This window comes from Lasioglossum baleicum, chromosome 2, assembly GCF_051020765.1.
Source record: "Lasioglossum baleicum chromosome 2, iyLasBale1, whole genome shotgun sequence".
Taxonomy (NCBI): domain Eukaryota; kingdom Metazoa; phylum Arthropoda; class Insecta; order Hymenoptera; family Halictidae; genus Lasioglossum; species Lasioglossum baleicum.
Window position 1 is genome coordinate 609850 of NC_134930.1, and position 27999 is coordinate 637848.

The following is a 27999-nucleotide window of genomic DNA, read 5'->3' on the forward strand; positions in this document are numbered from 1 at the left end:
TTACAGATATTATTTCTGCGCTATTTTGTTCAAACGAGCTCGCTCGCTTTATAATTCATATTACAATTGCTATTTCTGTGCTATTTTGTTCATACGAGCTCGCTCGCTTTATAATTCTTATCACAATTGCTATTTCTGCGCTATTTTGTTCACACGAGCTCGCTCGCTTTATAATTCTTATTACAATTGCTATTTCTGCGCTATTTTGTTCACACGAGCTCGCTCGCTTTATAATTCAAAGCTACAATTATTATTTTGTGCTATTCTGTTGTACGAGCTTGCTCGCACTACAATTCAAGTTCGTAATTCTTATTTTTGTGCTCTTTTGCTTTGTACGAGCTCGCTCGCAAACTACTGAATTTTACCCTGTGCTATATATTTCGTTCGAGCTTGCTCGCAAGCCGTCATTATATTTTGTTTCACGAGTTCTGCTCGCAAATCATCACTTTGTATCCATTTCGGTTCATTATACTTTATTTGTTTAAACCTACTACTTCGCAGCTTTATTCAGCAACATCCTGCTCCTCGCTATCTCCCATGCCCCGTCGCGCCGGTAGAAGCTATACTCACCCTAAGGTGGTATTACTAAAGTTTCGTCGATCAGTGACCGAGTGGAGTGATCGCGAGTGTGTGCGTGTGCGTCTCCGGGTTGTTCAATCCCGATCGGTCCGTCGATCGATTCCTCACATCCCTCACATTCCTCACATTCGTTCCTATAACCCCTAAAATTGGTGTATCAATCGTGTACGTCTGAGCCCAGAGGGTGCTCGGTACCGAGAGAACACTAATTTCCCTTCGGTCGAGAATCCTGTCACGAATCGAACAACCCACGCGTTCGGACGAGTCACACACAACACGCCCACATAGTGACACTCTGATCGCAGGGAGCTGTCACCGTCATCGCGCAGTTCGTCGCTCCGTCGCGACATCCCCGCCGGACGACGTCCATTCATTTCCCTCTTCGCCCCTTTTCAACAACGACGAACGCCGGTATCGGGTCCCTGATCAGACGTGGACGTTACGCGCCACGTGGATCTAAGATCGTCTTAAATAAATTGGTCGGTTACGTCCCCGCCCCGTCTGGGCGTCGTTTCGTCGGATCATATCCGACCCGGGACGTAACACGTAATATTCATGTATCTTAGGTGTTTTATGCCCAAGATTTGCGCTCTGATGTTTAATCATGTGAATTGTTTCTAAGAAAATCCTGTGGTGTAAATTGGCTTCTTTTTCTACTATTTTTACATTTTCGAAATCAAAAGCATGGTCGAATTCTATTGAATGCCTCGTCAATGCAGTGTGTTGTGCTAGAGGTAAAAATATGTTGTGTCTTACAAGGTGTTAAATTGTGTGCTTCTTACGAAGTCGAACGACGAGCGCGTGTTTTACGTTTTTGTATTTCCCCGAAGTGTGTCTCGGAAGACTAGACGAGAGCGTTTAATTACGTTTTTTCTAGTTGCAGGTGTCTCCGATGAGACTTGTGTGCGCGTGAGCGCGTAGCGGTCCAGGCGTCCGCGTCCGAGACGCGAGTTAGTTAGCCGTTGGCCCACGAGGCAACAACAGTAAATTCTCTATACACGCGAAAATCTTTCAACGATAAACGCGACAAAAATATCCGCTCCAAACTAATACACTGACTCGGCTCGGTATATCGGTGTGAACCACTACTAACGCGACGCGGAGAGTCGCAGTCGTCGGCACAGGTCAAACGCCCGTGAGTCATCATAACGTTACACCAACAGTCAAACTTCTTCATTTTCCATGATTCTGTTATGGGACTTTCACTACCTTATTTCTGGCATTTTTCTGATTAAAATGATACCAAACACGATATAATTTAAGCAGAATTTAGTGGTTTAATTGACGATGAAAGTTTCGAGAGCAAGGAAGGACAGCGTATGTGAAAGAAAGAGACGCAGAGTCGCAGCGCGCCGGCACAGTTCAAATGCCCGTGAGTCATCATAACGTTACACCAACAGTCAAACTTCTTCATTTTCCATGATTCTGTTATGGGACTTTCACTACCTTATTTCTGGCATTTTTCTGATTAAAATGATACCAAACACGATATAATTTGAAGGAATTCAGTGGTTTAATTGACTGTATGTACATATGTATGAAGTGACTTTAGAACATAAGAGTATGTATAGCGAGTGAAAAAGAAAGAGAAATTGCGATCTCGACGCTAGGCAAAGATTAAAAAACGAGAAAAATTACTTTATAATTTTTTATTATTTAACGTTCGGTTTCGCAAATATAAAGACGCGATGAACTATGACCGATCATGTCGCAAAACCGAACACCGTGTCAAGTCACGCGCGTCGCTCGCTCCATTACAATTTTTTGATAAGAAACAAAATTAAATAAATCTTAAGTACATTACTTAAAACAGTTCAAAAACTACAAAAAGTGTGTCTTTTCCTGACGGATGCAAACGGTCCAATTCGATAGTTTTCCTTCGATAGTATTTAAACTGTAGAGGTTTAAATGACGATGGACGTTTCGGGCGCAAGGAAGGATAGCGCGTATAGAAAAGAAAGAGACGCGGAGAGTCGAAGTCGCCGGCACAGTTCAAAGGCCCGCGCGTGGTCTCGCTTTACACGCGGTGTCCTTCTCTACGTTCGGCTCGGCCTTTGAAGCTAGAAAAAAGTAGGACCACGATCGAAAAACGAGACAAAATCCCCCCGATGCGTTCGCGTTTATAGAGAATTTACTGAAGTACGCAAAATACAGTGTGAACATCCTCTTCCTTCAATATTCAAATTCGTATTCCTTGATAATCCCGTTATTTTTTGTGGTTCTATTTGAACACAAGGTATTGAATAAACTAAATTGCAGTTTTTTACCAATGGTACTTTCGCGGGGAGAAATTCCCTTAAATAATGTAGTATTTTGAAAGTGTGAATTCCTACCTTTCTGAATATTCTCTTAACATCGTTAGAAATGTTTTGAACGTAAGATATAACGACGGTATTTTTCCAATTTATTGGTCTTGTCCTCAAAAATCTTTTTCCTTTTTGTTTTTCGATAAATCAAGGGTGGTATATCTGAAAACCCCGTTTCTTGATAATCTTGGATGTAAGCAAGACAGGATAACCATCACGTTTCAAAACATCTCTAATCAATAACAAATTGTCAGATCTAACTTCAGGATCGGATAGCAGGACTGCACGATCAATCAGACTTTTGACTAAAAAACCCACTTTGTGTTGTATAGGGTGGACAGGGCCGTTCCTACCGGGCTTGCAGTGCGTGCCCGCACTCCGCACGCAGGCGGCCGACTGCGATCGAAAATAGGACAGCGCAAAGCCAACTGCCAAGGGAAATCGTTGATAGCTCATTTTCCACCCCCGTTTGCCCGTTTATAGATATATGCATGTACAGAAATTAATACGGTTCCGGGAATTATTGTATATGTATATCTTTCCGGATTCCGTATCTGTATGTGCGGGTCCGTTACATTGTACCGCGCGGTATCTCTAGATATCAAATTAAAGACAGAACCGCGGCCCTGTTTCGCCGACACGATCCCATTCAGATGTTTTTAACCGACTTCGAAAAAGGAGGAGGTTACTCAATTCGATCTGTATGTGCCTTTTTTCCGCTTTTTTTCGCTTTTTTTTCTATGTATGTTCACCGATTACGTCGAGATGGATGGACCAATCGGAACGAAACCTTTTGCATCTTGTAGAGTATGTTCCCGGGATGGTCCCGTGCAAAAAAAATTTGCATTTCTTTATTAATTACGATTTTATTTGCGAAAATGTAGGGTGGTGATACCGTAGTGAACTCCGCTGAATGTTAGACATTAGGAACAGTAACGACGCGACGTTGTTACCGCTATCGATTGCCGCTTTCAGATATTTGTAAATTACGATTTGGAATGTGACGGCTGACAGAGATAATAATAGAGATAAAAAAAAGTGTGAAATAAAAAAAAACTTTAAAAAAAACATTAAACCGACTTTGAAAAAACGCACTAAAAAGTATAAAATAATTTCCATTTAATACTATATGTGAATACACACGAACTTAAATACAATTCCAGCTTTACGGAGGCGGCGCAAATATATTATTATTTAAATATAAATATATTATAGTATTTAGAACAATTTAAGGATTTTCGTAATTTCCAGTGTCGAAAATTTTCAATTTTGCGCCGCCTTCGAAAAGATTGTATTGTATTTAAGTTCGTGTGTATTCACATATATTAAATGGAAATTATTTTATACTCTTTAGTGCGTTTTTTCGAAGTCGGTTTAATTTTTTTTTAAAAAGTTTTTTTTTCGGTTTCAAATGTTTCGACGAACTGCCGAACTCAGTTAGTCTAACAAAAGCCTAGCCTTGGAGGAGAGAATATTGATTAAATATTGTTCTAAATTAATATCAGTTTCTCTTTAAAAATATATACCTTGCTTCCCAAAAACGACACCGTTGCATTATTCGCAAATTCGTCACTGTTCACAAAATGTCTGAGAGAAAGACAAAGCGATTGTCTGGTGCATTCTATCGACATCAGAAGAAGAGGAAGACTGAAGAAGGAGAAGAATTGAGAGGTGCCTTGGATAAATTTGTAATACCTCAAAAAAATACAGCGACCCCCTCTACATCATTTTCGGCAGAACCAGCAACAGTTAACGACAGAGATACAAGTTCCTCTTCGGAAAACGAAAATGACGTGCCAGAGTTTCAGAGGACATCGCGAAGTTCAGCGACTTCGATTCTGCGGATGCTGGTACGTGGCCTCGTTTACTATCGAATTCCAACATCCAAATGTTGGTTGAAAAGGGACCAATCCAAATCGAAACGAACTTTCCGGTTGACGAATTTAGTCGAAGATTCTGTTCGACCCAGTATATACGCGTTTTATTAAATGGTGAGAAAACGTTTCGAGACATGAACAAAGCTCAGATCATATTAGCAATAGCAACAAATGGTCACAATTAAAAGATAGATTAAATACGAATACGACAATCGATGATGCGAATCAACGTGTTTATCAATTAGAGAAAAAACGATAGCGCGATATTATAGGACGTTTGATAGCAATTATACAATATCTCGCAGTTCAATGCCTTGGTTTACGTGGTACAAAAAATACATCGTTCACACAGCATAACGGCAATTTTCTTAAAGCTGTAGAGATGATCAGTAAGTTTGATCCAGTGATGATGGAACATGTTCAAAATATTCAGAAATCTCAGATAGCAACTAAAAAATCTAATGTACCCCATTACCTAGGAGTACATTTTCAAATTGAAATCATTAATTTGCTTGCCTCAGAAATCAAGAAAACTATAACAAAAACTATACAAAGCGCTAAATACTATTCAATTATATTGGATACAACGCCAGATGTTGGTGAAGGTTTATATACATTCCTGTGCGATAGACTTTTACCAGAGTTTGATCTGGACTTGAAAAATATGCGAGGCCAAGGATATAGCAAATAGGCCTTCAACAAAGGATTTTGACTGTCAATCCAAGAGCTTTCTTTGTTCCCTGTGCAGCGCATTCGTTGAACCTAGTAGTAAATGATGCAGCAAAAATGACATTAGAAACCATAAATTTTTTCGATTTGATTCAGGCACTATATGTGTTCTTTTCATCGTCAACGTAAAGGTGGCATATTTTGAAAAGCAAAGTGCCACAATTAACACTTAAACCTTTAAGCGACACTCGATGGGAGAGCAGAATTTAAGCTATTCGTCCTGTGAGATTTCAATTTATATCCATTTGTTCAAGTTTGGAGTTTTTGATCAATGACGAGTCTCGTGATATGAAAACAAAGCATATGGCCAACTCATTGTATGATAAAATTAATGATTTTAAGTTTGTTTGCTCATTATTGATCTGGCAAGAATTGTTATCTAAAATTAATGTGGTTAGCAAGATGTTGCAGAAGAGTGATATTTGTGTAACAGAATCAATTAATGTTTTGAACAATTTAAATAAATTTATTACTGAATGTAGAACTGATGACAAATTTAAGAAATTCATTGACGAAGCAACCATGTTCGCAGCTGAGCATGAAATTGAACCAGAATTTCCAGTGCCAAGGAAACGAACCAAAAAAAGACGGACAACGTACCAATTACGAAGGACAAGATAGTCAAATAGTCGATGCAACACTCAAATTCAAAGTTGATTTCTATTTTCCTATATTGGATACAGCAAAAGAAGCGCTCTCAGAAAGATTCGACCAACTGCAGAAATGCAGCGATATCTTTCCTTTTTGAATAATTTGTTCGATTTGAACGACGAAACAATTAAGAAGCATTGCTCTGATTTAGATATTGCATTGCAAGTGAATGATGGAATATCAATTTAAAAGATATAGATGGAGTACAGCTATATACTGAATGTTTATCGTTCAAGGCATTATTTAATTCTGAGGTTTATAAATGTAAGGACATATTGGAAAAAATTGTTTGTAACGATTTGGTTCACTTGTTTCCTAATTTGGCAATAGCAATTAGATTGTATTTGACGTTGCCAGTAACAATTGCAAGTGGAGAAAGATCATTTTCAAAACTAAAAATTGTAAAAAATTATTTAAGGTCAACTATGACACAGGAGCGCTTATCTGATTTAGCTCTTTTATCAATAGAGCACGACATATGCGAGGAAATTGATTATGCCAAAGTCATAGACGAGTTTGCTGCGAGAAAAGCTCGTAAAGCGGCACTCTAAAATTTTATATTGGTAATTGCGAATGCGATACCCAACAAAAATATCCTGCAAACAGGAGCCAAGCTCCCACGGCCGCAAAAAGCTGCGAGACCAAACAAAACACGGCCAAGCTCGGCAGCCCAGAAATACCCCTGCAACACCGAAAAAAGCGCCTGCAAAACTCAGTTTAACAAAGAACGCTATTCAATTTTTAAAGAGTTACATGGAGGGTTAAACCACTCAAACTCGGCCGCTGCTTTTTAAACCAATGGCCATAAAAGGTGTTACGCAGCGGCCAAGCTTGACCGATTGAGCCCCCCATGCAACCCCCCAAAAACCAAACAGCGCCCCTCCAAACCAACTTCCACAAACGCGCCCCCTTCAGTATCCCAAGAGGCACCTCCAAGCCAACGAACCCAGCCGTACCCTGCTCGATCTCACAACCCCTTACGGCCATAGGAACCCGGCTCCTGTTTGCAGGATGCTTATGTTGGGATTTCAGCAATTTTTGTTGAAATTTTATTTTTAAATAATATTGTTTAACATTAATATTATATATATATCTTATAAATAAAATAATATTTAAAAAATAATAATAATAAATAATTTATTTATTTTTGTAAAATTTCAAACTTTGATAATTATTCCTTGGAGTGTTCGTTATGGTGGACCTATGTACCAAATTTCAAGCTTGTAGGTCAATGAGAAGTACCCAAAAGGTTTTGATGATCTGTCAGTCAGTCAGTGACAAAGTTAGCGATTTTTGAGGTCTTATATCTCGGAACCTACTAATGTTGGAAGATTAATTTTTGTCAATATTGAGACATGTTAGCATTTAACAAGTGTACAAAATTACATCTCTCCATCTGCCTCCAGTGCCGATTTATGAGCCTCTAAAAAACACCTAAGATGTTTCATGTAAAAGGAGGTAGTGCGAGGAACTTGGCTGGTGCACTACCGTGCACCTAGATATGTTTATAAAATGCGTTAATACAACAAATTCATTGTATTCTGAATTTCTCATTATAAATTTGAATAAAGCACTTATGTATACTGGTTCAAAAATATTTCTTCTCATTGTCAAGGAGGGGGGGTTGCAGCGAAAAAAATTTTTTTTTTTATTAAGCTTACCCAGGCCCCAAAATGGGGTCTATACAGCTGAACATAAATCGCATTATTTTACATAGTTTGAGTTACAGAATTTGGTAGTTTGAGTACAGAGGTTACACATTTTTTCAGACTTTTACGGTTTGTGTATCAGTTAGCAGACTGTTTAGCATGTCTGGTTATATGCGGAAGTTACATTCTTTCAAGAACGTAAAGATACGCAAACACGCCCTGATGTTGGGTTTGGTAAAGAACATATCGGCTTTGAGGGGCAGAAAGAACCCCATCCTGCGTAGATCATCAGTTAGTCTGGTTCTGTGTGCATCAAATAGGCAACATTGCCATATGACGTGGTCTAAGTCCTCCATTTCATAACCACACTTACAGTTGGTATAGTTAACAATGCCCACCCGGAACAGTGAGGCAGCCAAGTTGTAGTGATTGGCCCTGATGCGATTAACGGTGGTAACAAAATCCCTCTTAAGACTTTCAAAGTTTTTATTAGCAAACCAAGGGGTTCGATTAGAAGTAAAAAAGCGCTCAAAGAAGATTTTGCCCTTGGATGAACCTTGAACAGTAATTGTGGTATTGGTTCGGTGGTATGCCTTTATTTTGGACAGGCATGACGTATCGGAAAAGGGAATATACTGTACGTCAATGGATTCGGAAGCAGTGGCAGATTTGGCGAGATTGACAGCATCCTCGTTTCCTCGCAACCCTATGTGAGCGGGAATCCACAAGAATTTAATAAAGCAGGAGTTGTTTTGATTGAATTGTAAGAATTTTTCCTTGATGTCGAAGATATACGGGTTGGTTTTCACGTGAAAGCTAACCGATTCCAAACATTGCAGGGCACTTAAGAAATCGGAAAAGATGATAAAATTGCGGTTTTTATGACGTATGGCGATGTCCATAGCAACATATAGGGCCATGCATTCGGCTGTAAAAATCGACGCACTGATATCAATGCTTTTTTTAATTCGCAGGTTGAGATCATAGCATATACACGCTGATCCAGCACACACTGAATCCGACATTTTGCTGCCGTCGGTGTAGATGGCAGAGGCATTGTTGCCTGTTACAAGTTTGTCAATTAGGGTATTTGGGTCTTTGGCCTCACGAAGAAATAGGCCGAAACTAGTGTCAATTGGTATGGACGTAGTTATGGTTTCAAACTCGTGACGATACAGGCAGAAGTTGGGTTTTGGCTCAATCTTGAAATTATCACCGTAGAAAGACTCTATATACTGGTTAAGAGTTGTTCGATTGCGTCTAGCTAGTCCTTTTTGAAGAAGGTGGAAGTGTTTAGTGATGGTGTGAAACATTAGTGAGCTTTTTTGCTCGGCACACAGGCGGCTGTACACCTAGGAACGGCCCTGAGGCTGGAAGGAGTAGAAGTTAACGTATCTATCTGACAAACTAGATTTATGAAACCAATTGGTTTTGTTTTCTGCTTTAATTACATTAATGCCAAGAAAATTCAACTTTGAATCGGCTTCAATTTCATGAGTAAATTGAAGTCTTTCATGAAAGCTATTAAAGCTGTCCAATACAATTTGCAATTGTTCATCAACGTACCTTTTGTAGAAAATTAACTGAAAAGGTAATTTAGAAATAGAAACTTTCTCCAACTCTTCCATCACCAAATTTGCAATCACAGGGGAAATAGGAGACCCCATAGCTGTTTCAACCACCTGTTTGTAAAAGGTGCCATTAAAACTGAAAACATTAGCCTCAAGTATAAATTTGATTGCCAAAAGAAACTCATTGCGTTGAATAGTGGTATGTTCACTTATTTCATTCCAACGTTTTTCAAGAACCTGCAAAGCCAAATCAATTGGAACATTGGTGAATAAAGCTGTTACGTCCAGAGAAACCAACATAAATGACTCGTCTGGAATCTCAATATTTCTAATTTCTTTTTCAAATTGCCAACTGTCGACAGTGTGGTAACAAGATTTGCCTATTATTGTTGATAATATATTTGCAAAGAACTTGGAAAGTTTGTATGTAGGACCACCAATGTGGATGATACTATTATTCTCCAGGCTAGATTTGCATTGTATGTTTTTGGCAATGCGCAAGCTCTTGGAATAATGGCATTATATGTTTTCAATCTTTTGCCAACTTTTTCATCAATCTGTTTATTCTTTACTAATTTGGTGATTATAGAGTTAGCTTCCTTCTCAAAAGTACTAGCGTACTGAAATTTACTCACTCCATATGTGTTTGTATCGTTCAACATATTTAACACCTCTGCGTTGTAACTTTCCCTGTAAAACTAGCACAGTTGTATTACCTTTGTCAGATTTCAATAATAACAAGTGACCATTCTCTTTCAAAAATTGCTCGACTTTTTTGGTTTCAGATGTAGAGAACAATGAGTTACGTGTTTTAAATGAAAGTGTAGTGTAATTCATAATTTTGTTAGTTAATCTTTTCTTATAACATTTCGAATAGTTTCAGGCACTACTTTTATATTGTAGTCACTCTCTATCGTACTGGTCAATTTTCGTGCACTCGTTTATGAATTACAACGAATTGTTCGTAGGATTGCACGTTTACGAGTAGTATCTAATTTTTCTGGTCGACCTGTACGTTGTAGATTTTGAATAGATTCAGTTTTTCCGTATTTTTGAAGAATATATTGTGCAGAAGAATGTGCGTCCTTTTTACTATTTCACCTATTTTTTTAAATGGATAATTCATCTTCTCTTAATTTTATAATTAAATCTCGGGTCGTAACTGGAATTTCCATTTCGGAGAAATTATTTTGCAAAAACGTAATTTATCCTGACTAACAGCCAAGCAACTAAGTTATGCTCGACCATAGGGTTTCTTCCATGAGGGTTGTTTGTAAACTGAACCGTTAACAAAGCAAATAAACGTACATGCTCACAGGGTCTGTACGGAGACTTTTTTCACCTCATTTTTCTTGTGCTCGTCATTTTCGTCCGTTTATTTGTTAACAAATGCATATAACATCTTTTTCTTTGCACTAATAACTGAGCCGTTTATTTCGAAAGTGATCTAAGTAAGTCTGTAACGGGTCTCGGTCCTCGGTGTTCGGCTTCCTCGTAGCGGTGCTCCTCGGTGCTGAATTGCTCGCCGATCCAGGGTTCTAGACGGCGAGGAGAGTAAACGGCGCGAGGAACGGAATCGGTACGGGGTAAAATCACGAACGAGTTGAATACGTGTAAATATAACTCTGCTCGCTGTCTTCCGGATTTGTTTGATACGGTGCGCGGTTTCAGTGTTACGGTGCCCGTGATGTAAAACGTTCGACCGTGTGTGTGTGCTACCTGAACCTGTAAAGGGTGTAGGACGCGTGTAAACTGGACAGGAGCAGAGTTAGATCACGACTATCGCCGTGATCTCCCTACCTAGGCCGTGCTTTCGTGGTTCTTCGATGTCAGTGACACACTGGTCATCGAAGTACCTTCGGACAGTCGTTCGGTGAGTTCGACCAAGGTAACACACTTGTCTCGCTTGACCGGCCTCGTGGGCGACTCGCCTCACGAGGGTGACGTTCTAGGCGGTTCTTAGGCGACGTCAAAGGGTAACGCACCACTTCTAGTTCAGCCGCTTCCGTGGGCGACGCGCCTCACGGAATTTACCGGTGACGCACCGGGTATGTTCGAGGTGGAGCACAGCTCGCACCAGCGGAGGTGCAGGAGAACTGGACAGGAGGTTCTCCGACGAAGTCAAAGGGTGACGCACCACTTCTTGTTCGTCGGCTCTCAGAGGCGACGCGCCTAGCGAAAGTGACCGGTGACGCACCGGTTGTTTCGAGGTGGAGCACGGCTCGCACCAGCGGAACCAGGATGCCGATAACCAGGAGGTTCGCACGGTGAACGACTCGGAGTCGACGGTGAATACGTGGACGACGGTTACAGGTAGTATACTCACAGCACTGAAATATCGCACGAGGTGATTCCTGGATGACTACAGGTAGACTCAGGTCATTCTGATCTGTTCGCGACGGCTTTTATAGGTATGGTTTGGTGGTAAGGGATGGTGGTGCGGTGCGGTATTTTGGTGGTGACGTATACCTTCTTATGATCGTTTTCGAAATTTGATTTTGGATTCCGTTGGACTACGGGTCTAGGTACGGGGTGCGTGCGGTACAGGCGGTGTTGTTGTGTTGACAGGAAGCCGGTGGTACGTTACTCGGTTCGCATCGTCGTGTACAACCGGTGGAGGATTGACAGGGGTTTGTTCGTAACAGTTCTACTTTACGTAGGTCTGTTACAAGTCCATTAAAGTTTAAATTGAGATATCTAAGAGTTTGCGTTTCAATGAATCTAAAAATATACCTACAGGATATCAATGTATCACACTCCTTAAAGGTGTGGGTCCGGCTCGAGCGAGAGTGTGGTGGCACCCTCACACACCGCTAGACACTATACAGGGTGTCCCAGAACAAGTGTCGTTCCTTGAAATGGGAGGTTCCTGAGACCATTCTATGAGACATTTTCCTATGCACCAATGTCAACTGCGGCTTTGTTTAGGAGTTATTAACGAAAAACACGGACCAATCAGAGTGCGCCCTGGGCCGCCGCGCCGCGTCGCGCCTTGCCGGCAAGCGAGTGTCGGTGGTACGCCGTGACATCGCAACGACCAAAGGTTTCTCGATTATGTGAATGCTCTCCGATTTCAATGAGCTTTGGATATGTGGTCAAGATCATTATTCTGAACAACATTTCTCTTTAGACTTTTTGGCTGTAGGCTTTAGTTTACGAGATGATCGCGAGAAACTTTACTTGTAAATCCATGGGATCGATCTACTACTAGCTTCTATCCGATTTCAATGAGCTTTGGATATGTGGTCAAGACCATTATTCTGAACAACATTTCTCTTTAGACTTTTTGGCTGTAGGCTTTAGTTTACGAGATTATCGCGAGAAGCTTTACTTGTAAATTCATTATGGGTGTTCATGATAGCGGACACGGCCTGCTAATGTCTTCGATACTAAAGCCGACCGTCAACCATTTCAGAGGAAAAAGATATTTAAAACTTCGAGTTTTATAACATTATTTAAAGGTCATTGAAATCGATGAAGACCCGGATCATCCTTACCCGACTTACGGCAACTTTACCCGAACGAGAAAAGAGGCACAGAAACTGAGTGTTTTAAAAACTTACTTATTCAGCCGTAAATCCATTTGCTGCTTCGAAATGTGTGTCAATGGGTCATCACGGTGACGAACTGCACAGGTGTCTTCAGGTATACGACAGTACCGCAATCCAAGGGGCGTACAGCCAAGTCAACGAACTGCACACCTGGTGGTAGATAGCAGGTATACGACACCCTGTCGGATACGCGGTCAACGATCTGGACTTTTCACTTTCACTTTCAAATCGATAAATAAATCACATGTTTTTTTCACACAGATGCACTAAGAACAAAGTCAAATCCAAGGGCTGCAAATGGAGGGCAGCACGGCAAGTGCGTCCAGGTCAACGCACCTGTCACTTCAGCACGTACCAGGTAGTTCCTACGTTATTCCTGTGTTAAATATTTGGGGCCCTGAAAAGGGCCGGTTACAATTGGACTCAACGCCTTAATTGTTCGAAATGTCCTCCGTTTTGTTCAATGCATAATCTCGCTCGCCGGATCGTCTCCCGCATGACGCCGCAAAGGGTGGCCGGCGTTATGTTCGCGATGTCACCGTGAAGTCGTGCCACCATCTCCTCAGGCGTGGTTAACGGGCGCTTGTAGACCTTATCCTGTGAAATGATATTTATAAAAGAAAAACAACACGTAAGTATACACGTATACGATAACGATTAAAAAATACCCGAAGAAATAAATGAAAATTGAAATTACCTTCAAGTAGCCCCAGAGGAAAAAATCCAGCGGATTGAGATCAGGTGACCGTGGGGGCCACGCAACAGGACCACCACGGCCGATCCACCTGTCCTGGAAGGCTTCATTCAAATGGGCGCGGACATTTGCGGCGTAATGCGCTGGCGCACCGTCCATTTGAAAATACATGTTCTGCCGGATCGCATAAGGAACATCGTCCATGAGATCCGGCAGAGCATGTTCTAAAAATGTCAGAAACGCCGGGCCGTTCAGTCTATCAGGTAGCATGTACGGCCCGATAACATGCTCGCCACAAATACCGGCCCATAAGTTGACCGACCAGCGGGTCTGTGATGCGCGTTGCCGAACTGCCATCGGATTCTCGACGCTCCACATATGCAAATTGTGGCCGTTGAAGCACCCTTCTCTTGTGAAGAGTGATTCGTCGGTCCACAATATGCACGGGAGGAACGCCGGATTTCGTGACACTTCATCCAACAGCCACCTGCAATACTCAAGCCGCCGGTTGAAATCCGCTGGTAGCAATTCTTGCACCCGCACAAATTTGTATGGGTGCATCGATTCGTCCCTCAAAATTCTGTGGACACTCGACCGGCTGATACTGTGTAGAACAACAACATTATTTAAATAACATTTTTTTTCGCTTTAATGAAATATCATAGCGGTGTACTTTGACTTACCCTGTTTGGCGACTGACGTCGCGCACGCTTACGGTGCCATCCTCTTCCACCATTTCTCGGACACGATCCACATTCCGCATGGATCTCGTTGTTCTTCCTCTTCCGGTGTCCGGTCTAGGGCGATCGAAACACCCCCTCGAATATAACCGGTTCGCCAAACGCCGGATGTAATTCGGTGACGAGACTCGGATGTGTGGACGCTCTCGCCTGATACACACCTGAACATGGCATCAGCATTGCTCCTGCAGCGGCCGTAAGCGAGAATGATATGAAAATTTTCTTGCGAACTGCGCATGATGCGTCAGAGACTTCGACTGACTGCAGCTTCCCAAAAAAGCTGCGAACACGCCCGAATATCCCCATCACGAAGGAAAACTGAGGATAAAGAAAGATTCTAAAAAGCCACATGTGTTGCAGGAGTTGAAAGTGCAACAGTGTGTCTCTTGCCTTTCCTCCACGATAGAAAACAGGGATCCTCGTCTCCGCGGAAGCGGAGAACCTGATAGACTGAACGGCTCGGCGTTTCTGACATTTTTAGAACATGCTCTGCCGGATCTCATGGACGATGTTCCTTATGCGATCCGGCAGAACATGTATTTTCAAATGGACGGTGCGCCAGCGCATTACGCCGCAAATGTCCGCGCCCATTTGAATGAAGCCTTCCAGGACAGGTGGATCGGCCGTGGTGGTCCTGTTGCGTGGCCCCCACGGTCACCTGATCTCAATCCGCTGGATTTTTTCCTCTGGGGCTACTTGAAGGTAATTTCAATTTTCATTTATTTCTTCGGGTATTTTTTAATCGTTATCGTATACGTGTATACTTACGTGTTGTTTTTCTTTTCTAAATATCATTTCACAGAATAAGGTCTACAAGCGCCCGTTAACCACGCCTGAGGAGATGGTGGCACGACTTCACGGTGACATCGCGAACATAACGCCGGCCACCCTTTGCGGCGTCATGCGGGAGACGATCCGGCGAGCGAGATTATGCATTGAACAAAACGGAGGACATTTCGAACAATTAAGGCGTTGAGTCCAATTGTAACCGGCCCTTTTCAGGGCCCCAAATATTTAACACAGGAATAACGTAGGAACTACCTGGTACGTGCTGAAGTGACAGGTGCGTTGACCTGGACGCACTTGCCGTGCTGCCCTCCATTTGCAGCCCTTGGATTTGACTTTGTTCTTAGTGCATCTGTGTGAAAAAAACATGTGATTTATTTATCGATTTGAAAGTGAAAGTGAAAAGTCCAGATCGTTGACCGCGTATCCGTCAGGGTGTCGTATACCTGCTATCTACCACCAGGTGTGCAGTTCGTTGACTTGGCTGTACGCCCCTTGGATTGCGGTACTGTCGTATACCTGAAGACACCTGTGCAGTTCGTCACCGTGATGACCCATTGACACACATTTCGAAGCAGCAAATAAATTTACGGCTGAATAAGTAAGTTTTTAAAACAATCAGTTTCTGTGCCTCTTTTCTCGTTCGGGTAAAGTTGCCGTAAGTCGGGTAAGGATGATCCGGGTCTTCATCGATTTCAATGACCTTTAAATAATGTTATAAAACTCGACGTTTTAAATATCTTTTTCCTTTGAAATGGTTGACGGTCGGCTTTAGTTTCGGAAACATTAGCAGGCCGTGTCCGCTATCATGAACACCCATAATGAATTTACAAGTAAAGCTTCTCGCGATAATCTCGTAAACTAAAGCCTACAGCCAAAAAGTCTAAAGAGAAATGTTGTTCAGAATAATGGTCTTGACCACATATCCAAAGCTCATTGAAATCGGATAGAAGCTAGTAGTACATCGATCCCATGGATTTACAAGTAAAGTTTCTCGCGATAATCTCGTAAACTAAAGCCTACAGCCAAAAAGTCTAAAGAGAAATGTTGTTCAGAATAATGATCTTGACCACATATCCAAAGCTCATTGAAATCGGAGAGCATTCACATAATCGAGAAACTCTTGTTCGTTGCGATGTCACGGCGCGCGCGGCGTACCACCGACACTCGCTTGCCGGCAAGGCGTGACGCGGCGCGGCGCGGCGGCCCAGGGCGCGCTCTGATTGGTCCGTGTTTTTCGTTAATAACTCCTAAACAAAGCCGTAGTTGACATTGGTGCAAAGGAAAATGTCTCTTAGAATGGTCTCAGGAACCTCCCATTTCAAGGAACGACACTTGTTCTGGGACACCCTGTATACGTACACGAGGATTGCAAGGGTCCGGTTCTAGTCTAATCACGTCTCGCTAATGCACATTTGGAGCCCCTACGTAATCACAGTCGCTAGATAAAAGATCAATCTACTGCGCATGCTGTCTAAGATGGCCTTCTTTTGCGTTTTCGAAGCGTAATTTTAATTATTCGGCAGCATGTAGCGGAGTTCGACAAAAATTGGGCGGCGCGACTATGCTGCCACTGTCAAGACACATACATTTTCTTAAATATCGAGAAATTTAGGGTTCTTATAGAAAAAGCATACAGCATGCGCAGTAGCGGGGACACATAGAATGCCAATGCAACGTTTATTATGTTAAACCATACGTGTTTAAACACACACTTTTACTAAAACCGAAACATACCCCTAAACGAAGGGGTGGATATAAGTATAGGTCCGGCATTTTTCGCTACGGGGCGCTAATATCTGTTTCTGCTGTATCGGTAAAACAGAGGCGAGAAAAAGCATGTTGCCGGTAACTTAGGCTTCATACGTAAACGTGACGTCACTATACGGCTCATGAAGATGCTGCGTCAGTGTGCTTCAGGGAGAGAGTGTGGCACACACTTACCGCTCGGGTAGCATGTACGTGAGCCTAGGCGAACCGCAAGAATTCGGTATCTGACCAACCATTTCTCTATTATACACATTTGGAACCCCTACGTAGTATCAATCGCTAGATAAAAGATCAATCTACTGCGCATGCTGTCTAAGATGGCCTACTTTTACGTTTTCGAGGCATAATTTTAGTTATTCGGCAGCAAGATGTCTGTTCGGAAGGCTCTGCAAGCAGGCTTGACTTTGATCAGCCGTACCGCGCGGCGCACTCACACAGTAACCGCTCGGGCAGCGTGTACGTGTGCCTAGGCGGATCGCAAGGTTTCGGGAAGCTTCAAACCATTTCTCGTCCTCCGCCGCATCCTCCGCCGTATCTTCCGCCGCATTATTATTATTATCCTACATATTGTAAAAATTGAAACAATTAATTTAACAATAAATTATTAGGTTGGAACGAAAGTTCGTAGCGTTTTTAAATAAAAATTCAAAGATAAAATTAAGATATTTATTCATACGCTTAAAGAATAACATGTACATTAGAGAAATTGATTTATTTAATAATAATATAAGTATTTAAATATATATTTTGTACTCGCGCAGAGGAAATTGAAATATACACATTTTATAATTTGTCTTTTTATTTATTATTATTGGTAGAAATAAAAATGGTACGGCGCTCCTCGGCCGTGTCCCATCAACTTTTTGAAGACTTCCTTCCGTGCCTGTCTCCTTAGTATTTTCTGCAACATAATAAAAATTAATGATAATGAAAATAACATAGGATGCCTAGTTGGGACCTGGGATTGAAAACTGTTATGATATCGGTTCCGGTTCTCGAAACAGTTATGAAGAATCTAAATGGTGTTGTAAATGTTACGAGTATATCGGTTCTGGCTTACATATGTAAATATCGGTTACGCGGTAACGGTTTTGGAGAACCGATATTATTTCGGTTTTATAATTGTTAAATTTCGGTTCTGGATGTCGGTTCCGGTTTCGGGTCTGTATTCTGTATTGTGTTCGGCCTTATATATTCATTATTCAAGTAGTTCTTTATTGTTATTCATAATTTAAACAATTTTTAAATGAATAAATTTTTATAATTTGTCTCTACATGCATTAATTGAATTATTATTCCAATAATAATTTGTTGTTAAAACAATTGTTTAAGTAAACATTATTATGGAAATGGTAATTTAAACAATGAATATAGAAACAAACTATACATTATGAAAATTGATTTCTTTAAACTATTGTTTCAACAATAAATTGTTATTCAGATGATAATTCAAATAATGCATGTAGAGACGAATTATAAAAATTTACTAATTTGAAAATTATTAAATTATGAATAACAATAAAGAACTACTTGAATAATGAATATACATATGTATAAGGCCGAACACAATACAGAATACAGAACCGAAACCGGGAATCGACATCCAGAACCGAAAATTAACAATTATAAAACCGAAATAATATCGGTTCTCCAAAACTGTTACCCGCGTAACCGATATTTACATGTGTAAGCCAGAACCGATATACTCGTAACAGTTACAACACCATTTAGATTCTCCATAACTGTTTCGAGAATCGGAACCGATATCATAACAGTTTTCAATCCCTGGTCCCAACTAGGCCTCCTATGGTATGTTTATTATCATTAATTTTTTTTAGATGTTGCAGTAAATACTAAGGAGACAGGCACGGAAGGAAGTCTTCAAAGAGTTGATAGGACGCGGGGCAGGGCGCAGCGCGGCGGAGGCCGAGGAGGCGGCCCGTATAATTTTTACTTTTACAATAAATTATAATAAATTATAAATTATATATAAAATGTGCACTTGCATTCCCCTGAGATTCCCCGGCGCGCGTACAAACCATATATGTATATATATTTAAATATACTATTAATAAATAAATCAGTTTTTATAATGTATTTGTTATTCAATGATCCTATGAATACATGAATATCTTAATATCATCTTTAAATTTTTATGTAAAAACGCTACGAACTTTCGTTCCAATCTGCGACGAGCCGTACCTCGTCGCGAGCGCCGCATAAATAAGGAGCGAACGACGGCGACTTGTATTTATAAACTCCAGCGACACAAACGCGCGCCAATCAGAGAGCGGCTCGGCCGCTCGACCGAGAGCGGCACTCTCCATGGTCCGCGCTTTCGGGCGCTATATAAGTCGCGTCGGAATACCGAACGAGCGGAGTCTGCCCGGAGACGCTCACGTGAACACCGGATCGTCCAGCACTTTTCAGAGCTGAGGAACCATCCGTCCAGAACGCAGGCTGGAATCACGAGCTCACACAGGTGACTCCCCTCCACACCCCCGGCGACCGGAGACCGCCGTGCCACCGCCTTGGACCGGGTCGGAGCCGTCGCGTCGACGTGGTGGGCACGAATACCCTTAGGTGCTTCTAAGGCGCGTGCGACGGTAACTCATCACTCAGGTGCTTCTGTGTGAGGGTTGCTGCACCACTCGGCTCTCCGTCCGACCGGCCTGAGGCGACTGGCCTCCGACCTTCTTCGCTAGTCGAACCTCTGCGGTTTGACCTCGCGGCCTGGAGTGGTAACGGCGAGTACGAACCCCTCAGGTGCCTCTGAGGTACGTACGATCCGTGGCTCGTCCTTCAGGTGCTTCTGGAGGAGCGCCGCGGCGCCCGCGCTGCGTCAGTCGGTGACCTCTGACCGCCTCCCGTCACCATCCTACCCTCCAGCGCGAAATCACGAAACACCGCGCCGCGACGTCGTGATACCGGTCGACCGACATTGTCCGCCGCGCCGACGTTACCTGTATCCGGACACTCGCGTACCACCGTCCGCCTGATCGTTTCATTAGTCACTCCGCGCTCACAATATATTCTTTCTGTCATCATCTAGACCGACACCGTGGCCTCCGCTGACGCGATTGAGGATCCTTCATAACCACCGGCCCGCTAACCGGACACCGTAGTTAGTTAAATATTGTTACGCGGTCGGACTTGCCGACCTGCAGGGAAAGTTCCTTTGTATTTACGTTTGGTACCGCACTTCGCGGAATAAAAGTTTAGTTCACAGTTATCCGATTTCGTCTCCACCTTATTTATCCACCTGCGAACCCTGTTCACTCCTAAGCTACAGGGCATCTACGAAATCGGAACGTTACAAATCTAATAATTTATTGTTAAAATAATTGCACCAATTTTCATAATGTATAGAATAATAACAACAATTCATAATGTGGCGGAAGATACGGCGGAGGATGCAGCGGAGGACGAGAAATGGTTTGCAGCAGTTGTCGGCAACGCCAGCATTGTTCAACCAGTGTTCGTGCTTCCCGCGCGTCTCGCTCCCCGTAACAGTGCTGCCACATCGTCTCCAGACGGAGACGAGGTACTCTCCTCCTTTCCCCCTTCCACTATCCTATTCCATCGCTATCTAACCGAGGATCAGTGTTCCGATTGAACCCACCGTAACTCGCGCATGCGCGGCAATTTCAGCCTCAGTAACGTAACTATTTCGATGAAATCGGGTAGCTTGAGCACCCCACAGACTTTTACAAAGTCTTTCTTCACTATTAACTGTCAATGTATAATAAAATATTAACATTCCGCGTCACGTCTCTCGTCCATCAGTCGTCCCGCTAATAACACCGGTACATTCCCGCCAATATAACTGCCTCAAGGCATCAGGGCCCTGGCCGCTCTGCTCCGTCATTGTAGATACGCTACTGTCTTGGCCGCGCATGCGCGAGTTACGGTGGGTTCAATCGGAACACTGCCGCGGATTGAATGGGGCGAATGGGAGACACGTTGCGCGTGCGCGATTGTGCGCGATGGAGACGCAACAACGACTGACATTTCGCAGGTTTTAGGTTATTGCCGCGTATCGTATCGTACCTATTATGTACATGTACCTACTTAATGAAATGAATCATGTGGATCGTTCTAAATAGAGACTGTAATCATTCTTTATTATAAATAAAATTAATTGTAACATGTGGGAGTTTCAGTCGTGAAGCGAAGTATGAATGCTTACTATATGTTCAATTGAAAAATCTGGAAATCTGTATGTATTTATGTAGTACTGAGTTACATTCCAGTAAAATCAATAAATCATAATATATGTATTTGAACATTGTTAACCCTCATACGCTCCTCAAAAATAGTTGCATAAAAGAGACTGGGATAATAAATTCACTCATTTTTCTTCTACACGATAAATTGACAAATTATGTTTTATTTGTAACGTTACATTTTAAAGAAATACAACTCACAACATAGACATAAAGGGATCAATAATTACATAGTATGTGAAATAAGTAAATGGGTGAATTTTACGCGGCAATAACCTAAAACCTGCGAAATGTCATGTCATTGTTGCGTCCTCATCGCGCACGCGCAACGTGTCTCCCATTTGCCCACTGATATACATATATGTATACTATGGATACGAGATTCCCATAAGCCAGCCGTACAGCGGTTGAAACGAGTTGAAAAGGACTTTGGATGCAAGCGCCACGATCGAAGAGCAAATGTACTAAAGGAAACAGCTCGAAGCTTGAAAAATATGGTTCACAAAAGCCCCGCAATTCTTTGAAATTGTAAGACATGCGGCGTTTTTCCTTACAACTAAAGATATAATGTATTATTATATTATGTATGTACATAATATAGTACAATCATGTATTACGAATTGCTTGTGTGATGATTGAAATTCAGAAAAGTTAATCAGAGCAAATGAAATTCATGAAAATAATGATACAAATATAATATATAAATGTAATATTAAACAAACTAAGTTACGATTAATGAAGTTCGCAAAAAGTGAATTTGAAATAGTTGTAAATTTTTGTCTTTTGCTTTATTTTGTTTGGGATAAAGGAGATGTAGGAGGAGCATTAAATGAAATTAAATTCATAATAATACTAAAATAAATTTATTAATTTTACAATGAAATATACAAATAAATCTGACTTCTACAAAAACAATTATTTTGGGAATCCATGTGAGTCCAAGTCAGTCGCATTTATCCAAAAAATCATGAATAGGACGATTCCATACTCGCATCCGTGGTGAGGAAAGAATTCTAGAGAATCAAGAATTTTAATTGCAATTAAGTCTTTAATATTCCAATATAAACCATGCCACACATAAAAAGAATATGTAAAGCACACGAAGAAGGTAATTCAAATTTAAAAAAAAGAAGCACCCAGAAGCAGAAAAATAAATATCATGCATACATACGCTTGCTTTTGTACTTACAGTGCAAAGTGTAATACAGTGTAAAAGCTATTTAATATCTTAAAATAATACCATATAAGCAAAAACGTATTATATACAAAAGGAAATTGTCGCAAGGTCGTTGTTATATACATATATAGCCTTAAAAGAATACTCTAGCTTCATTGATGAGCCCAAACTATTGATGAGCCCAAACTATTGACCGCGTTAGGAAATGTCGCATATTCGTCCCGGTAATCGAAAGCGCATACTTTTTAGTTTCTGCATACAAGCGCAATTCTATGTAACTTGAAATAATAATTTTAATAAGTTTATTTGAGTGGCTTATAAATTCTTCGGCGCTCAACATTTCAATATTATGATTTTCCAGCTCGGGGAATAGCTCATGATTTTCAACAACCTGCTGAAAAACCCGAGCTGCTAGAACAGCTGGAAAGTTTACCTCTGTTCTTCCTATTCGCGACAATGCGGTTAAATAATTCTAAAGAAACGTCTTCATGCGCAGATAGATCATAGTAGGCATCATCAGGCAATAATTTTTCATGCCGTAGTGCTTTCACTATATCCTGCAAGGAGTTCACCTTTTTTTTAAGACGGCGCCGTACTGATTGTTTTAACACTCTGTTTTCTTTTGTTGTTGTGTCCAATTTTTTTCGTAAAATGTTTAATTTCCTCTTCATAGTTCGTGGAGTGTCCTCATAGTGGTGGTCGTGGCAAAGAATATCACGTGCTGTTACACATTCATATTTTGTCTTCTTTGAGACGTGTGTTTTGGTTGGTGAAAAACATTCCTCTTGGCTAACTGCAATCTATCTATATACAGGGTGTCCCAAAATTCGTGAAAATCCCGAAAGGGGGTGGTCCCTGAGACCATTCCAAGAGACATTTTCCTTTGCACCAATGTCAACTGCGGCTTTGTTTAGGAGTTATTAACGAAAAACACGGACCAATCAGAGCGCGCCCTGGCCCGGCGCGCCACGCCGCGCCAGCAAGCGAGTGTCGGTGGTACGCCGCGACATCGCAACGAACAAGAGTTTCTCGATAATGTGAACCCTCTCCGATTTTGATGATCTTTGGATATGTTGTCAAGACCATGATTCTGAACAACATTTCTCTTTAGACTTTTTGGCGATCGGCTTTAGTTTACGAGATAAGTAACTTGAAATTGTAAATCGATCGATGTACTATCTGAACTATCTCCTCTCCGATTTCGATGCGCTTTGGATACGTTGTCAAGACCATGATTCTGAACAACATTTCTCTTTAGACTTTTTGGCAATCGGCTTTAATTTACGAGATAATCGTAAAAAAAGAGAAGAAGCAGAAACTGATTGAATTAAAAACTCACGTATTCAGCCGTAAATCCATTTGCTGCTTCGAAATGTGTGTCACTGGGTCACTCGGTGACGAACTGCACAGATGTCTTCAGGTACACGGCAGTACCGAAAGCCAAGGGACGTACGGCCAGGTCGACGAGCTGCACAGCCGGTGGTAGAAGGCCTAAGGGATGCGCGGTCAAGTCGACGATCCAGAATTTCACTTTCACTTTCGAATCGATAAATAATTCGTATGTTTATTTTACACAGATGCCTTGAAATTTTTCCACACTCACAATCACTGTTCACATTTGTCAACACATAGTTATGCACTAATAATAATTGCCATATCCCTTGTACTGCTGCACAAATCACAACAATCAGGTAATGCAATCACTAGACTGCGGATTTCATGCATTTGTAGCAAATATGAGTAGGTGCATTTTAATACAGTAGAGAGATTAAAATAATTTCAAAGCACCATAGTATTATTTTCAACTTCTTAAAATGATCACAGTAAGAATCAAATATCTGTCTGGCTCCCCTGTCCCTTGTAATAGCGGCAGCCAACATTCATTTTGCATAAAGATTCGCAGTCTAGTGATTAGTTTAAATATCACTATCAAAAACACAGCTAATAGCAACCGTTAGCTTTGAATTGACAAGTCTTTGGAGATGTTCTCTCTACCGCGGCTCGAACGACACTGATTTTCCTCAAGATTTTTCTAAAGAATTTAGGAAGGGCATTTAGAGTGTCGAAATTCGAAATGCACGCTGTAACACGAGAACGACGGGACGGTTAGACGAAAAACAGAATGCGGGAAGGACCGCTGTAAGCTTTGTGGCAAACACATGTTTAGTTTTTCCTGCAGGTTGGTACGTAGAGTCGATGGGTAACTGTTCGAAAACGTCATCCGTCCTTTTACCCAGCAAGGGGTAAAAATGTCAGGTCAGCGTAGCATCCCTATTGTCCTATACCTTCCTTAAGAAACTTTCTAAAAGAAAGACAGACGACGTTTTCGAACGGTTACCCATCGACTCTGCGTACCAATCTACAGGAAAACCTAAACATGTGATTGCCATAAGTCTTAAAGCGGTCCTTCTCGTATCCTGTTTTTCGTCCAACCGTCCCGTCGTTCTCGTACTACAGCATGCATTTCGAATTTCGACACTCTAAATGCCCTTCCTAAATTCTTTAGAAAAATCTTGCGGAAAATCAGTGTCGTTCGAGCCGCGGTAGAGAGAACATCTCCAAAGACTTGTAAATTCAAAGCTAACGGTTGCTATGTATTAGCTGTTTTTTTGACTGTGATATTTAAACTAATCACTAGACTGCGAATCTTTATGCAAAATGAATGTGGGCTGCCGCTATTACAAGGGACAGGAGCCAGACAGATATTTGATTCTTACTGTGATCATTTTAAGAATTTGAAAATAATACATTGGTGTTTTGAAATTATTTTAATCTCTCTACTGTATTAAAATGCACCTACTCATGTTTGGTACAAATGCATGAAATCCGCAGTCTAGTGATTGCATTACCTGATTGTTGTGATTTGTGCAGCAGTACGAGGGATATGGCAATTATTATTAGTGCATAACTATGTGTTGACAAATGTGAACAGTGATTGTGAGTGTGGAAAAATTTCAAGGCATCTGTGTAAAATAAACATACGAATTATTTATCGATTCGAAAGTGAAAGTGAAATTCTGGATCGTCGACTTGACCGCGCATCCCTTAGGCCTTCTACCACCGGCTGTGCAGCTCGTCGACCTGGCCGTACGTCCCTTGGCTTTCGGTACTGCCGTGTACCTGAAGACATCTGTGCAGTTCGTCACCGAGTGACCCAGTGACACACATTTCGAAGCAGCAAATGGATTTACGGCTGAATACGTGAGTTTTTAATTCAATCAGTTTCTGCTTCTTCTCTTTTTTTACGATTATCTCGTAAACTAAAGCCGATCGCCAAAAAGTCTAAAGAGAAATGTTGTTCAGAATCATGGTCTTGACAACATATCCAAAGATCATCAAAATCGGAGAGGGTTCACATTATCGAGAAACTCTTGTTCGTTGCGATGTCGCGGCGTACCACCGACACTCGCTTGCTGGCGCGGCGTGGCGCGCCGGGCCAGGACGCGCTCTGATTGGTCCGTGTTTTTCGTTAATAACTCCTAAACAAAGCCGCAGTTGACATTGGTGCAAAGGAAAATGTCTCTTGGAATGGTCTCAGGGACCACCCCCTTTCGGGATTTTCACGAATTTTGGGACACCCTGTATATAAAAGCGAAGTCCTGACTCACCTATCAACGCCCAGGCTAAACCCTTGGACTTAGAAAGCTGAAATTTTGCACAGAGGTTTCCTTTATGATCTATACAAGGGATAAGAAAGGATATTTCGAAATTCAATCCCCAAGGGGGTGAAAAGGGGTTGCAACGTTTGTATGAGGAATATTTTGTTCGTGGTCCGATTTACTTCATACTTGGTCTTAATGCTCTTTGATATAATTAATCAAACACCTATTTCGGCATTTTAAAAAATTGAACCCCTAGGGGGGTGAAAAGGGATTGCAACGTTTGTATGAGGAATATTTTGTTCGTGGTCGGATTTACTTCGTACTTGGTCTTAATGCTCTTTGATATAATTAATCAAACACCTATTTCGGCATTTTAAAAAATTGATCCCTTAAGGGGGTGAAAAGGGGTTTTGAAATCTAAGATTGCGGCATGACATAAAATTAAAACTCTATAGGGGTGAATGGGGGGTTAGAAGGTTTTATATGGAGAAACAATATTAATTTCCGAGGGCATTAAACGGTTTTCTGTGCGAGCGAAGCCGCGGGCAAAAGCTAGTGAGAAATAATGCTCAGTACTTACTGTACACAGAGATTTTAGTTCATGAACATTAACATTTCATACCACTTTCAATATCTCAATAATAAATCTACAAATTTTCTTTTCATACTATATATAATTAACTTAAATAGTGTATTTGAAACTTATTTCAACTTACGGATATCTTAGCTCGTTGTAGGTATCAACTCACTGTATCCCACTATTGTGCTTGCCTCAGGGATTTGTTCAGTTATTGAGGCTGGCCCAGTGTCATTATCTGAAATATTCATTGCATAAGCTAATGTAGAGGTGTAAAGCAATTTTCATTTGTACCTTTTGTCAACATAGACACTCTTTCTTACCTATAGAATTAATTTCAATCAAAATATTCCTCCGCGGTTCATCGTTTTCTTTTTTAGACATTGTAGCCACATCTTGAGCTTTATCTGAAAAAGATATAACTTTGGATATATCAATAATAGTATTTACATTTAAAGCAGAAAGAAAAATTTGTAAAAGAAAAAACATTCAAATACATTAACTATTAACTTCTATATGTATACTTTTATAACGGATACATAGTTTTAATAACTTTTATGAATGATGAAATACTTTTTTACCTGTAAAATTTGTTTCAACCGAAACGGCCTGTTGTTTTTGAAACCTTGCCTCTCTTTTAAAAATTGTAGGCACACTTCCTGGTTTCAAAGATCTCCGGTTACAGTGGTGCTCTATAAAACAGTCTTTTGTAAAATGATTTGAACACAATCGAGTATTGTCTCGAACACTTAGTCCATCCAAACCAATTAGTTTCAACCACTCTTTATGTTGTGGTTCGTCTCGTGGAAATCTACGCATAATCGTATGAAAATTAGAACAAAAATATATTAAAACTATTGAAAATTGATAAGAAGTTATGTTATCTTGACGTACTTGTGTAAGGACACATTTTTGTTATTGTGGTTCAAAATACCACAAAATACGCACTTCATTTTGAAAATATGTTTGTATAAATACTGCAATTACAAACACTTTTTAATACTGAGCGTTACCAAGCGTTACATATACTCCAATATATGTACTCGTGTCGGCGTCGGCGTCGGCATCATTGGTGTTGATGGCGTGAAGTGGCGTGGTGCGTGGCAAAGTGAGGTGAAGTGAGGCAAAACGATGAGCTCCGCGGGTGATCGCGGGGTGAAGGGAAGTACATAGTACATTTGAGTCTCGATCGTGGCGCTGCATGCCAAAGGCTTCTTCATGTTGTTTCAAGCATCTCCAATCCATAGTATATATATCAGTGCATTTGCCTCACTCAATCCCCGTCGCACATGCGCAACGTGTCATATATTACTCTGGTCATCAGAGAGGGGGTACCTCATATCGGCGTGATTCCCCTCATCTGGCAGCACTGCCCCGTAACGACCCTTATACTGCTCTATGCTATACCAGGTATAGGAAGGTATTGCATGGTATAGATACAGATATAGTATACCTAGTGCAGGAGGCGGCGAAGGACGAAAAATGATTTGAAGCTTCCCGAAACCTTGCGATCC

General features: G+C 41.2%; 2 protein-coding genes across 6 annotated transcripts in view; one reads left to right on the forward strand and one right to left on the reverse strand.

The window, feature by feature from the left end:
* Axed (BTB/POZ domain-containing protein axundead) overlaps positions 1 to 27999 on the forward strand; it is a 315604-nt gene that overhangs the window by 103259 nt on the left and 184346 nt on the right. The gene's annotated exons all lie outside the window — the stretch shown is intronic.
* On the reverse strand, positions 22733 to 27772 carry LOC143219281 (uncharacterized). Of its 2 annotated transcripts, none has more exons than XM_076445298.1 (5): positions 27380 to 27772; positions 27067 to 27296; positions 26809 to 26907; positions 26625 to 26723; positions 22733 to 23099 (listed from the first exon to the last, which is right to left on the reverse strand). In XM_076445298.1, exons 1-4 carry the CDS (start codon positions 27436 to 27438, stop codon positions 26632 to 26634), a joined length of 480 nt encoding a protein of 159 aa, XP_076301413.1. In that variant the 5' UTR covers positions 27439 to 27772; the 3' UTR covers positions 22733 to 23099; positions 26625 to 26631. The 2 variants fall into 2 exon arrangements, with proteins under 2 accessions (XP_076301413.1, XP_076301419.1); XM_076445304.1 differs by having other exon boundaries at positions 26809 to 26892; positions 27380 to 27770.

Excerpts from the sequence above, each read along its gene's own strand:
- LOC143219281 (XM_076445298.1), bottom strand. The coding sequence starts at position 27,438 with ATGAAGTGCGTATTTTGTGGTATTTTGAACCACAATAACAAAAATGTG. Across the intron at positions 26,908-27,066 it reads GGTTGAAACAAATTTTACAG|TTATATCTTTTTCAGATAAA; the intron begins GTAAAAAAGTAT and ends ATATATCCAAAG. Across the intron at positions 26,724-26,808 it reads GATTGAAATTAATTCTATAG|ATAATGACACTGGGCCAGCC; the intron begins GTAAGAAAGAGT and ends TGAATATTTCAG.